This window comes from Babylonia areolata, chromosome 20 (genome assembly GCF_041734735.1).
Source record: "Babylonia areolata isolate BAREFJ2019XMU chromosome 20, ASM4173473v1, whole genome shotgun sequence".
Lineage (NCBI taxonomy): Eukaryota > Metazoa > Mollusca > Gastropoda > Neogastropoda > Buccinidae > Babylonia > Babylonia areolata.
Genome location: NC_134895.1, coordinates 11,322,427 through 11,335,385, shown reverse-complemented (window position 1 = coordinate 11,335,385; position 12,959 = coordinate 11,322,427). Strand labels below are relative to the sequence as shown.

Sequence of the window (12,959 nt, the reverse complement as noted above, 5' to 3'; positions counted from 1 at the left end):
TCTCGCCCGCATTGGTTTATCTGTCCAGTACCAAATACATAAAGCCCTCACCTGCAGTGATTTACCTGTCCAGTGCCAAAAACATAAATCCTCACCTGCAGTGGTTTACCTGTCCGGTGCCAAAAACATAAAACCCTCACCTGCATTGGTTTACCTGTCCAGTGCCAAAAACATAAATCCTCACCTGCATTGGTTTACCTGTCCGGCGCCAAAAACATAAAGCCCTCACCTGCATTGATTTACCTGTCCGGCGCCCAAAATATAAAACCTTCACCTGCATTGGTTTACCTGTCCGGTGCCAAAAAAAAAAACCATAAGGCCCTCACCTGCATTGGTTTACCTGTCTGGCGCCAAAAAAAACCATAAGGCCCTCACCTGCAGTGGTTTACCGGTCTGGCGCCAAAAAAAAACATAAGGCCCTCACCTGCAGTGGTTTACCTGTCTGGCGCCAAAAACATAAATCCTCACCTGCAGTGGTTTACCTGTCCAGTGCCAAAAACATGAACCCTCACCTGCAGTGGTTTACCTGTCTGGTGCCAAAAAAAAAACCCACTAGCCCTCACCTGCATTGGTTCACCTGTCCGGTGCCCATAAAAAACATAAGGCCCTCACCTGCAGCAGTTTGTCTCCAGGTTGGATGAAGGCGGCCGCTGGTCCTTCAGGGTGAACCTTGGTGACGAAAATCCCCTGTTGTGCAAGAATCCAGAATCAAATAACAGGAATCAAGGAAATGATGTAATCCATTGACACCCTGTTGGGGCATGAAGGAGAGGTATCAGAAACATGTGCATTGGTTAACTAACTATGTTGAAAACATTAATAGTCAACTGAGGAAAATCATTTAGTGATTTTACAAGCAAGTTTAAAAAAAATAAAAAGCGCGCGCACGCACGCACGCATGCACGCACACACACACTCACTCACTCACACACACACACACACACACACACACACACACACACACACACACACACACACACACACACAGCTAATCATATAAGAATCGTACTTAAATCACAAAGAAAGATATGAAACGATAGTATTATTATTATTGTAGAAAAAAAAAATCACAAATTTTTACATCAAATAACGAACAAGCACCGAAACAATCATTTTATGTGAGACATAGGGACACAAAACTTCAAACCATTACTGTACAGCACTTCTCCTCAAGTTGAAAAAGATCAATGGACACATGGCCTTTTACGGCCATCGATGCAGTGATTCCACACACACACACACACACACACACACACACACACACACACACACACGCACACACGCACGCACGCACGCACACACACACACACACACACACACACACAGTCATCAGCTTCTGTCTGGGGCTCGACATAGGAAGGCGAGACCTAATCACTCTCCCCTCCATCGCTTCAAGTCACCATTCCCCAACCTTCCCCCAATCAAAGTCAGGTACACATGCACACCTGAGTGAAGTGGGTAGAGGACGGATGGAAGGATAGATGGATGGTTTATTCATATAAGGCCATTGCCGGGTAAATGATATACAACAATATAGTATCTTCATTTGAATGATAATCATAATCGTAATCCTAATGAGTTAAGTAATCATGAAGTCATTACCGATCGCAGCTGGAATGCTTTGTATAAATAAGTTGAAAAATTCCTCAACAATCCTTTCATTACAAAACGCCATCAGTAAGCTTAACCATAGTTGACTTGGATACCTGTAGAATTTTGATGGAATATATCGTGCTCTCACATCAGTCAATGCTGGACAATAACAAAACAAAATGCAACTCATCTTCTGGACAAATCAAGTCTTTTTCAGTATGCTTACTGAGCAATTTCAGAGATACCAAATCATGAACTTAGTCATGACAAATTTCAAGTGTCTATCTAAATCCATTCGCAGGTACAATTTCATACCATGAACAGTACAAAACTTTCGATATATTTCGAATATGAGAGTCCCACTCTTGCCATCTGCATACAGTTAATCTGTCTTTAACTCTCTCCATACGAACGGCGAAAGAGACGACGTTAACAGCGTTTCACCCCAATTACCACCATCAAAATATTGCAAGCGGAAGGCTCTTATACTGAAGAGGTGAATGTTGACAAAGAATACCACAATTCTGACGACGGAAGCTAAAGGTTGGGTCATTCAGACACCCACTGGACATCCGAGGTGTCTGTGTAGAGGAGGAGAGAGGACTGGCCGTACTGAGTGAGTCAAACTCACTTATAAACGATGTGAGTGGGTAGGGGAGAATCGGAGTCAAACGCCTCCCATAAGAACACAACGCCATTCCGAAACTTGGTTTTGAACCGTGGTCACTGGCGAACGCTGGATCAGAAGTCCAAATTCTGACCTATTCTGCCACGGCGTAAAGACTGACTGACCACATGATGAATTGTATATATATATTGTATATATATACATAGGGTGGAATTATTTCAAAGGCTTTGTGCTTCATGACGTGTGTGTGTGTGTGTGTGTGTGTGTGTGTGTGTGTGTGTGTGTGTGTGTGTGTGTGTGTCTGCATGTGTGTGTGTGTGTGTGTGAGTGTGTGTATGTGTGTGTGTCTGCATGTGTATGTGTGTGTGTGTGTGTGTGTGTGTGTGTGTGAGTGTGTGTGTGTGAGTGTGTGTGTTGTCTGCATGTGTGTGTGTGTGTGTGTGAGTGTGTGTGTGTGTGTGTGTGTGTGTGAGAGAGAGAGAGAGAGAGAGTGTGTGTGTGTGTGTGTGTGTGTATGTGTCTGCATGTGTGTTTGTCTGCATGTGTGTGTGTGTGTGTGTGTGTGTGTGTGTGTGTGTGTGTGTGTGTGTGTGTGTGTGTGTGTTTGAGCGCGCATGTGTGTTTGAGTAAAGGATAAAAAGAGACAGACCGTCAGAAAGACAGACAGACACTGAAACAAACAGACCGACCGACAGACAGACGGACAGATAAAAAAAAAAAAAACAGGTACTCACGGAGTCCCCAGTCCTGAAAGGGTTCTGGGCCTGACAGCCGATGCCCCCGGCAATGCTGAAGCCCAGGCCCGGCTTCTTGTGGATCACCGTGCGGAACTGAAACATTGTATTACTCTTTTTTATCACAACAGATTTCTCTGTGTGAAATTTGGGCCGCTCTCCCCCAGGGAGAGCGCGTCACTACACTGAGAGCGACACCCTTTTCTTTTTTTTTTCTTCTTTTTCTTGCCTGCATTTTTTTTAAAATCTATTTGTTTTCATATCAAAGTGAATTTGTCCACAGAATTTAGCCACGGACAAGCCTTTTGTTGCCGTGATTTTTTTTTTTTTTTTTTTTTGGTTTTTTTTTTACGTGCATTAAGCGCATGCTGCCACACGGGACCTCGGCTTATCGTCTCATCCAAATGACTAGCGCCCAGACCACCACTCAAGGTCTAGTGGAGGGGCGGAGAAAACATTGGCGACTGTGCCGGGATTCGAACCAGTGCGCTCAGAATCTCTCGCTTCCAAGGCGGACGCGTTACCTCTAGCTAGGCCATCACTCCACATTCATTCTCATCACCTCAGTGTTCTCCAGTGCACTGTGCTCCTATACTGTGACAACGCCTTATAAAAAATGTTTCACATTCCATGTTCAGACCACATACATACAGTGGAGTGATGGCCTTGAGGTAACGTATCCGCCCAGGAAGCGAAAGAATCTGAGCGCGCTGGTTCGAATCACGGCTCAGCCGCCGATATTTTCTCCCCCTCCACTCAGTAGACCTTGAGTTGTGGTCTGGACGCTAGTCATTCGGATGAGACGATAAACCGAGGTCCCGTGTGCAGCATACACTTAGCGCACGTAAAAGAACCCACGGCAACAAACGGGTTGTTCCTGGCAAAATTCTGTAGAAAAATCCACTTCGATAGGAAAAACAAATAAAACTGCACGCAGGAAAAAATACAAAAAAATGGGTAGCGCTGTATTATAGCGACGCGCTCTCGGCCCTGGGGAGAGCAGCCCGAATTTCACACAGAGAAATCTGTTGTTATCAAATGAAATACAAATAAATACAGATGGAGAGACAGAGACTGAGAAAAAAGCGACGGAGACACACAAGTTTCAAGTTTCAAGTTTTAATTATCCTTTCACTCCTATTGGAGTATGCAGACACACACACACACACACACACACACACACACACACAGAGAGAGAGAGAGAGAGAGAGAGAGAGAGAGAACGAAAGAACGAGAGAGAGACAGACAGACAGAGATACAGGGAGAGGCAGAGACAGAGACACAGATATAGATATAAAGACAGAGGCAGAAATAGACAGAGACGACAGAGACAGACACAGAGGCATAGACACAATCACATCAACAACAAACTGGGCTGTGAAGCCATAAATCTCCACTAACGACCGCTTCGCACCACTTGCAGGATTCAGACAGACAGACAGACAGAAACAGAGAGACAGACAGAGAGACAGAGACAAAGAAAGTGGCAGAGACAGAGATACAGAGAGAAACAGGGAGACAGACAGACAAACAAAGACATACGGAGACAGAAACGGATTCAGACAGACAGCGTCATGCACACCCATCACACACACACACACACACACACACACACACACACACACACACACACACACACAAGTTTCAAGTTTTAATTATCCTTTCACTGCAAAATACTCTTTTCGTGCCCATAACAAACATTTCCAAATACACAACAATGTCACATAAAAGTTGAGAAAACACAAACACACACACACACACACACTGACGGGCTGAACAGAGAACACACACTTGTCGAGTCGAGGTTCGACAAGAGAGAAAGACCGAGAAAAGAGAAAACAAACATTGGACAGATACAGAATAATGCACACACAGAAACAGAGACAGAGACAGAGAGACGGTGTCACATAAGACGGACGCAATTGCCCAGCGATTAATCAAAGCGCTGGGCTTTCAATCTGAGAGTCCCGGGTTCGAATATCGGTAACTGCGGCGCCTGGTGGGTAAAGGTTGGAGATTTTTTTTCCCGATCTCCCATGTCAACGAAATCATGTGCAGACTTGCTATTGCCTAAACACCCTTCGTGTGTATACGCACGCAGAAGATCAAATACGCACGTTAAAGATCCTGTTATTCCATGTCATCATTCAGTGGGTTATGGAAACAAGATCATACCCAGCATGCACACGGCCCCCGAAAACGGATTATGGCTGCCTACATGGCGGGGGTAAACATGCAAAACGGTCAAGCACGAAAAACGTTACATGTCTGTCTGAGTGTGTATATGCGCGTGCCTGAGGTCTGGTTGGGTGACACAGGAAGCGAAAGATAAGCGTCCAATAGTAGTAGCAGCCGTCAGTCGGCTCTACCCAGGTAGACAGCCTGCTGTGCAAATGACGCCGTGTTTGTAAAGAGCTTAGAGCTAGGTAGCTTGGTCTCCGACCGAGGATAGGTGCTATATTTGTATTTGCATTTGTCAGTATTTCTTTTTATCACAACAGATTTCTCTGTGTGAAATTCGAGCTGCTCTCCCCAGATAGAGCACGTCGCTACACTACAGCGCCACCCTGTGTGTGTGTGTGTGTGTGTGTGTGTGTGTGTGTGTGTGTGTGTGTGTGTGTGTGTGTGTGTGTTTGTTTTCCTGCGTGCAGTTTTATTTGTTTTTCCTATCGAAGTGGATTTTTCTACAGAATTTTGCCAGGAACAACCCTGTTGTTGCCGTGGGTTCTTTTACGTGCGCTAAGTGCATGCTGCACACGGGACCTCGGTTTATCATCTATTCCGAATGACTAGTGTCCAGACCACCACTCAAGTGGAGGGGGTGAAAATATCGGCGGCTGAGCCGTGAATCGAACCAGCGCTCTCAGATTCAGTTCTCTCGCTTCCAAGGCGGACGCGTTACGTCAAGGCCATCACTCCACACACACACACATATATATATATATATCATCATCATCATCAACATTCATCCATCACTCAACCCCGCACGAAGCACTACAACTACAACGCACCACATGCCGTGAGAGTTGCGAGGAGGGGAATTCCGCCAGGGGAAGGAACCCGGACCCTTGCGGGCCGGCGTGTTCCCTCACAGGAGTAGTCTCCCTGGAGGGGGTGCCTTGGGAAGAGCTGTTGCGGCGCTGCTCCGGAGTGCCGCGCTGGGAGGGTGTGGAGGAGGAGGGGGAGCCTGCCATGTGTGGCAGACACTCAGTTATCATGATGATGATGATGATGATGATGATAACAGTAGTAGTAGTAGTAGTAGTAGTAGTAGTAGTAGTCGCAGTAGTAGCAGTAGCGGTAGTTGCGGTAGCAGTAGTAGGCGGTAGTAGAAGTAGCAGTAATTATGATGATGATGATGATAGTAGTAGTAGTAGTAGTAGTAGTAGTAGTAGTAGTAGTAGTAATGATGATGATGATGATGATGATAAAAATGACGACGACGACGACAACAAAACAACATCACTACTACTACTACTGATAATAATAATAATAATAATAATAATAATAATAATAATGGGTCCTTCTCTAATAGGTCTAAAGGACGTCTAGATATGAAAAAAAGATATATGATATCAATAGAGGGATGGTATACCAAATTCGCGAACGATCCATCTCAACGTGTGTATTGAACAGATAACAGGTTGCACGATCGTTAAATGTAGTTCTTCTGTTTTTAAAGATGTTCTCCGATTGGTTGCACCAGGAAAAGTTCGTCTGCTCTTTCGTTTCAAATGTTTTTTTCAACGGTTGAAATAGCAGGGGTGCATGTGGGTAAATGCGGACGGCAAGACTTACTGCGAACGATGGATTTGGGCACATTTGGACAATAAAACCAGAAGCAGGTCTTGAACTCAGACATAATTTTTTTTATCATTGAAACATTGCGCCAGACTGTTGTATTGTTGGTTTTGATCACACACACACACACACACACACACACACACACACACACACACACACTCCACACCACACACAAACATATCCTTTGAGAGCGCTCAGTAACTGTGCAGCATAGTTCGAAAATACACACGTCAAAATATCCCGGCTGTGGTCTAATTGCAAACGATACTATTTTGGAGATTCGTGTCAAAACTAACGTTCTGATCTGTCACCAACATGTTTTTTAAACTCTCCCAGCACCAGCAATGCACAATTCATTCTGACATATCCAGTCAAATCAGCTATTTTAAACCGTGTCGAAGTTCAAGTCCTTCTACTTGCTTCCCTTGATTTTAGGATTGTGAGAGCACGTTTGTGAACTTGGTCGGCAGCGGTGCGCAAAGAGAAGAAAGAGCGCGGAAATAACCGGAAATAGCTGATGTTTGACAGGTTCTTGGAAATGAAGATCCATTAAGGTATCACAGCGAGGGCGGAGCAGCCGTTAAACTGTGTGGTGAGAACGCTTGGAAGTGGGGCGGTTCATGAACCGTTAGGAACCACACGCTGTTCGCAATTGTTTAGCCTAGCGCTTTCAAATCTCTGTAGCGTATGTATGGATTTGTCCAAACACGGCGACTCCCCCTGGGGAAACAAACTGTAAGACTCGGAGACCGGTACTCACCTGACCGCCTGGCCTGGAGGTCCCCGACACGCTCATAGATGTGGTGCCCGTGGCCGTACCCGCTGTCCGTGGAGCTGGACACCTGGGACGGGTCCTGCACGCTCTTGAACACAGCCACGTCCTCGTAGCGGTTCATCAGAGGGTCCCCCACCATCTCCAGCGGCTCCCCGTAAGGGTTGGGGTAGGCCTCGAACACTCTGTGAGCATGCCCGCCGGGATACGGCTCCGAAATTCTCCGACGGAACTGTCCACCACCACCAACACCAACACCACCACCACCGCTGACAGGCCCCTCGACGAAGTTGTCCCTGCACCCGGAACGAGACATGGGCGACGGGTGGTGGAAAGGAGAGCCTCTGCTGTCGGGGTACCCCGGGTGGTGAGGGTGTTGGTGGGAGGAGGGGGACTGAGACGTCACCAGCGGGGTCAGGCTGCGAGGGAAGGGGGCGGGGTGTCTGGGGGCCACACTGAGGGGCGTGCTGTGGGCGGCGGGCTGAGAGCTGCGCCTCCACCTCATCCTGCTGCTGCCTGGGGAGGAGGGGGTCCTGTGGTAGGGGGGGACCGCAGGGCGGTTCTGAGCTGTAGTGGGTATTCTGGTGTCTCCGTAGGGAGAAGGGTGGTCATGACCCGTGGGCGTTCTGGTGTGGTCATGACCTGAAAGTCTGCTGTCGCTATAGGGAGCGACTGAGTGGTCCTGTCTGTCGCCATAGTGAGACACAGAGTAATCCTGACCTGTGGGTGCCCTGTTCCCATATGAAGAAACAGGGTGGTCTTTTCTGTCACCATAGGAAGAGACAGAGTGGTCATTTCTGTCACCATAGGAAGAGACAGAGTGGTCTTTTCTGTCACCATAGGAAGAGACAGAGTGGTCTTTTCTGTCACCATAGGAAGAGACAGAGTAGTCTTTTCTGTCACCATAGGAAGAGACAGAGTGGTCTTTTCTGTCACCGTAGGAAGAGACAGAGTGGTCATTTCTGTCACCGTAGGAAGAGACAGAGTGGTCTTTTCTGTCACCGTAGGAAGAGACAGAGGTGTCCTGATGATCTGTACGTCTGCCATCACGGTCACTACCACCGTCACACACGTCAGCGTCAGCCGAAGAACCCTCCAACCACAACCCCCACCGGACATCCCTACCAACCCCAACCCCACCCCCGTCATAACCCCGACACGCCTGAGACGTCCTGCGTTTTGTCTCCCTCATCCCTTCACCTCCCCCCTCCTCCTCCTCCTCCTCCTCGTCCTCGTCCTCCTCCTCCACCACCACCACGCCCCCCTCGCGTGCGGAGGGGTCACCTCGAGTCCTGTACCGGTGATCAGCAGTAGTAGTAGTAGTAGGGGAAGAGATGGACTGTCGAACGGTGGTGTCTCTAGCACCACCCACCACCACAGCAGCCAAGCGTCCGTAGCGCTGACCACCTCCAACAATAGCAACAGAAACTCCACCGCTGCTGCTGTCCCTCCTCCTACTACTACTCTGTCCGTACGGCAAGGAGCTGCCATCGTCGTCGCCGCCGCCGCCGCCGCCGCCACTGCCGTGCTCCGGGTTGGAGAAGCTGCTGCTGCCCAGGTCGCTGTCCCCTGTGGGAGACTTGGGGATGCCGCTGCTGTCGGAGAGGTCGGAGGCGTAGTCCGAAGGCCGGCGGTAAGGCGGGGCGGGCTGGTAAGGGGGCGGGGTTTGTCGGACGGGCACCGATGGGCTGCCGGTCCTACTACCATCGCCGCCGAAACCGCCGCCGCTGTTGCTGCTGAGGTTGGTGAGGTTGGGCGCGTGCTGTTGCTGTTGCTGTTGCTGCTGCTGCTGCACGTGCAAGCAGTAGCTCTTTCGTGATGTGGTCACTTTCTTTCTGACTTCAAATGACAGTGTGTGTGTGTGTGTGTGTGTGTGTGTGTGTGTCGTGTGTGTACCGTGTGTGTGTGTGTGTGTGTGTGTGTGTGTGTGTGTGTGTGTGACTTAAATGTGGTTGTTTTTGTCTGGGCTTGTTGTTATTGTTATCCTTGTTGTTGTTGCTGTTCTCAATTCTCTCTCTCTCTCTCTCTCTCTCTCTCTCTCACACACACACACACACACACACACACACACACACACACACACACATATATATATATATATATATATATATATATATATATATATATATATATTCACATACGCACACAAGCACGCATGTGCACAGACACACACACACACACACACACACACACACACACACACACACGCACGCACGCACGCACGCACACACACGCACACACACACACACACACACACACACACACACACACACACACACATAAATGGGTTTACATGCAAAACCACCCTCACACCGCTAAAAAAAAAAAACAAAAAAAACAACCCATCATCAACCACCCCACCCCTCCCCACTCACCTCACGCCCACGCCCTTACCCTCACCCACCCAACACTTAAAACACAGACACACTCACCCTCTGACACTGGGCACTAAGATTCCTGTTGCGTTCCTCCATCACTGTATACAAGCCTCTCTCCACACCGCTTTCACCGGAAGCCGCGCCACCACCACCACCACCACCACCAGGTTGTGATGCGTGGATCTCAGATCCCGCAAGAACAGGAGATGGGGGATTCTGGAGGGCCTGGGAAGAGGAGGAGAAGGAGGAAGGTAGCGGTGGTGGTGGTGGTGGTGCAGCACTGCCGGCGGTAAACACTTCCGGTCCGGAAGTGGGGAACAGTTCTCGAGGAGCGCACGATGACGAAGTCCTCCGCAAGCCTGGATCCTGGGCGGTCGTGGTGGTGTTGGCGCTGCACGGGGATGGGGCAGGGGAAGGGGCAGGGGAAGGGGAGGAACCGGCGCTACTACGCTGGTGGTGGCGGCTGCCGGAACCAGGACGTGTGGAACTGGGGACTGTGAAGCAGGACTGAGGTCGGAACTGAGGGGCGGAGGAGGAGGAGGCGGCGGAGGGGGTGGGAGTAGAGGTGGGGGTGGTGGGGGTGGAGGTGAGATCATGGGCCGCTGCCGTTGTGCCGCTCAACGATGCGCACGTGCTGAGATCCTGAGGAGGAGGAGTTGGAGGAGGCATAGCGGAGGAGGGAGGGGGGAAGGGTGAGGGTGTGGGCTGCGGCATAGGGGAGGAGGAGGGGGAGGGAGCTTCCGGATGTCTGCAACCACCATCACCACCACCTGTCCCACCACCACCACCACCACCCGCTCTGCCTCGCCCGGCGTAGGCTTCCAGGTCGCTCGCGTACTCACCACCACCACCACCTTCCCTCCTCCTCCCGCCACCAGGGCGGTGCGACCTTGACATTGACATTACCGGCTGCGAACGTACAGAGGCGTCGTCCTTGATAATGATGCTACCACCACTGCTACTGCCAGCGCCTCGGGTCCTGAAGGAGACCTCCCTGTCGCTGCGGTACCCCGTGTCCGAGTCGTAGTCCCGCATGCGCATCCGCGAGCGTCTCCCGTGGTGCCGGTGCTTGCGGAGCACCTGCCTCTGGTACAGATCCTCGTAGGTGAAGGAGGGCATCCTCTGCGGGGGGCCCCTCCAGCCGTCGCCCGAGGAAGCGCGGCCCTCGAAGCTCAGCAGGTTTGGTGTGGACTTGCGGCGACCCGCCACCCGGCCGTCTTCAATGTCTGAGGATCCCGCCCCGCTGTCCCCTGCTAGCACACACAGACAAACATCGTGCACACATAGACACAGACATACATCGTGCACACATAGACACAGACATACATCGTGCACACATAGACACAGACATACATCGTGCACACACAGACACAGACATACATCGTGCACACACAGACATACATCGTGCAAACATAGACACAGACATACATCGTGCACACATAGACAGACATACATCGTGCACACATAGACACAGACATACACCGTGCACACATAGACACAGACATACATCGTGCACACATAGACACAGACATACATCGTGCACACAGTCATACATCGTGCACACAGACACAGACATACATCGTGCACACATAGACACAGACGTACACAGACATACATTATGCACACATAGACACAGACACATTGTGCACACATAGACACAGACACACACAGACATACATTTTGTGCACACAGAGACACAGACACACAGAGACACACATTGTGCGCACATAGACACAGACACACACAGACATACATTATGCACACATAGACATACATTATGCGCACATAGATACACACACAGACATACATTATGCACACACAGACACACATACACACACACACACACACACACATACATACATTATGCACACACAGACAAACATTATGCACACACAGACACACACACACAGACATACATTATGCACACAGACACACACAGACAGATATACATTGTGCGCACACAGACACACACACACACACACACACACACACACACACACACACACACACACACATACATACATCATGCACACACAGACATACATTATGCACACACAGACACAGACACACAGACATACATTATGCACATATAGAAACACACAGACATACATTATGCACACATAGACACACACAGACATACGTTATGTGCACAAAAGACACACACAGACATACACTATGTGCACACAGACACACACAGGCATACATTATGTGCACACAGACACACACAGACATACATTGTGCGCACACACACACACAGACATACATTATGCACACACAGACACACACACAGACACACATTATGTGCACACAGACACACACAGACATACATTGTGCGCACATAGACACACACAGACATACATTGTGCGCACACAGACACACAAAGACATACATTGTGCGCACACAGACACACACAAACATACATTGTGCGCGCACACACACACAGACATACATTATGCACACACACAGACACACACACACAGACATACATTATGCACACATAGACACACAGACATACATAATGCACACATAGACACACAGAGACATACATTATGTGCACACAGACACACACAGAGACATACATTATGTGCACACAGACACACAGAGACATACATTGTGCGCACACAGACACACACAGACATACATTATGCACACACAGACACACAGAGACATACATTGTGCGCACACAGACACATACAGACATACATTATACACACACAGACATACATTGTGCGCACATAGACACACACAGACATACATTGTGCACACAGACACACAAAGACATACATTGTGCGCACACAGACAAAAACAGACATACATTGTGCGCACACATACACACAAAGACATACATTGTGCGCACACAGACAAACACAGACATACATTGTGCGCACACAGACACACACAGACATACATTATGCACACACAGACACAGACACATACAGACATACATTATGCACACATAGACACAGACACACACAGACATACATAAAGCGCACATAGACACACACACAGACATACATTGTGCGCACACAGACACACACAGACATACATTG

General features: G+C 49.0%; 1 protein-coding gene across 5 annotated transcripts in view; it reads right to left on the bottom strand.

Moving 5' to 3' along the window:
* LOC143295145 (uncharacterized) overlaps window positions 1-12,959 on the bottom strand; it is an 83,728-nt gene that overhangs the window by 1,184 nt on the left and 69,585 nt on the right. For 2 of the 5 annotated variants that reach the window (XM_076606709.1, XM_076606712.1), the window contains 5 exons: window positions 9,964-11,162; window positions 7,520-9,320; window positions 5,967-6,142; window positions 2,956-3,051; window positions 613-687 (listed from right to left, as the gene is read on the bottom strand). In XM_076606709.1, coding sequence (XP_076462824.1) covers window positions 613-687; window positions 2,956-3,051; window positions 5,967-6,142; window positions 7,520-9,320; window positions 9,964-11,162 — 3,347 coding nt within the window. The remainder of the gene's footprint in view (window positions 1-612; window positions 688-2,955; window positions 3,052-5,966; window positions 6,143-7,519; window positions 9,321-9,963; window positions 11,163-12,959) is intronic. The other 3 variants (XM_076606710.1, XM_076606713.1, XM_076606711.1) reach the window with 2 other exon arrangements.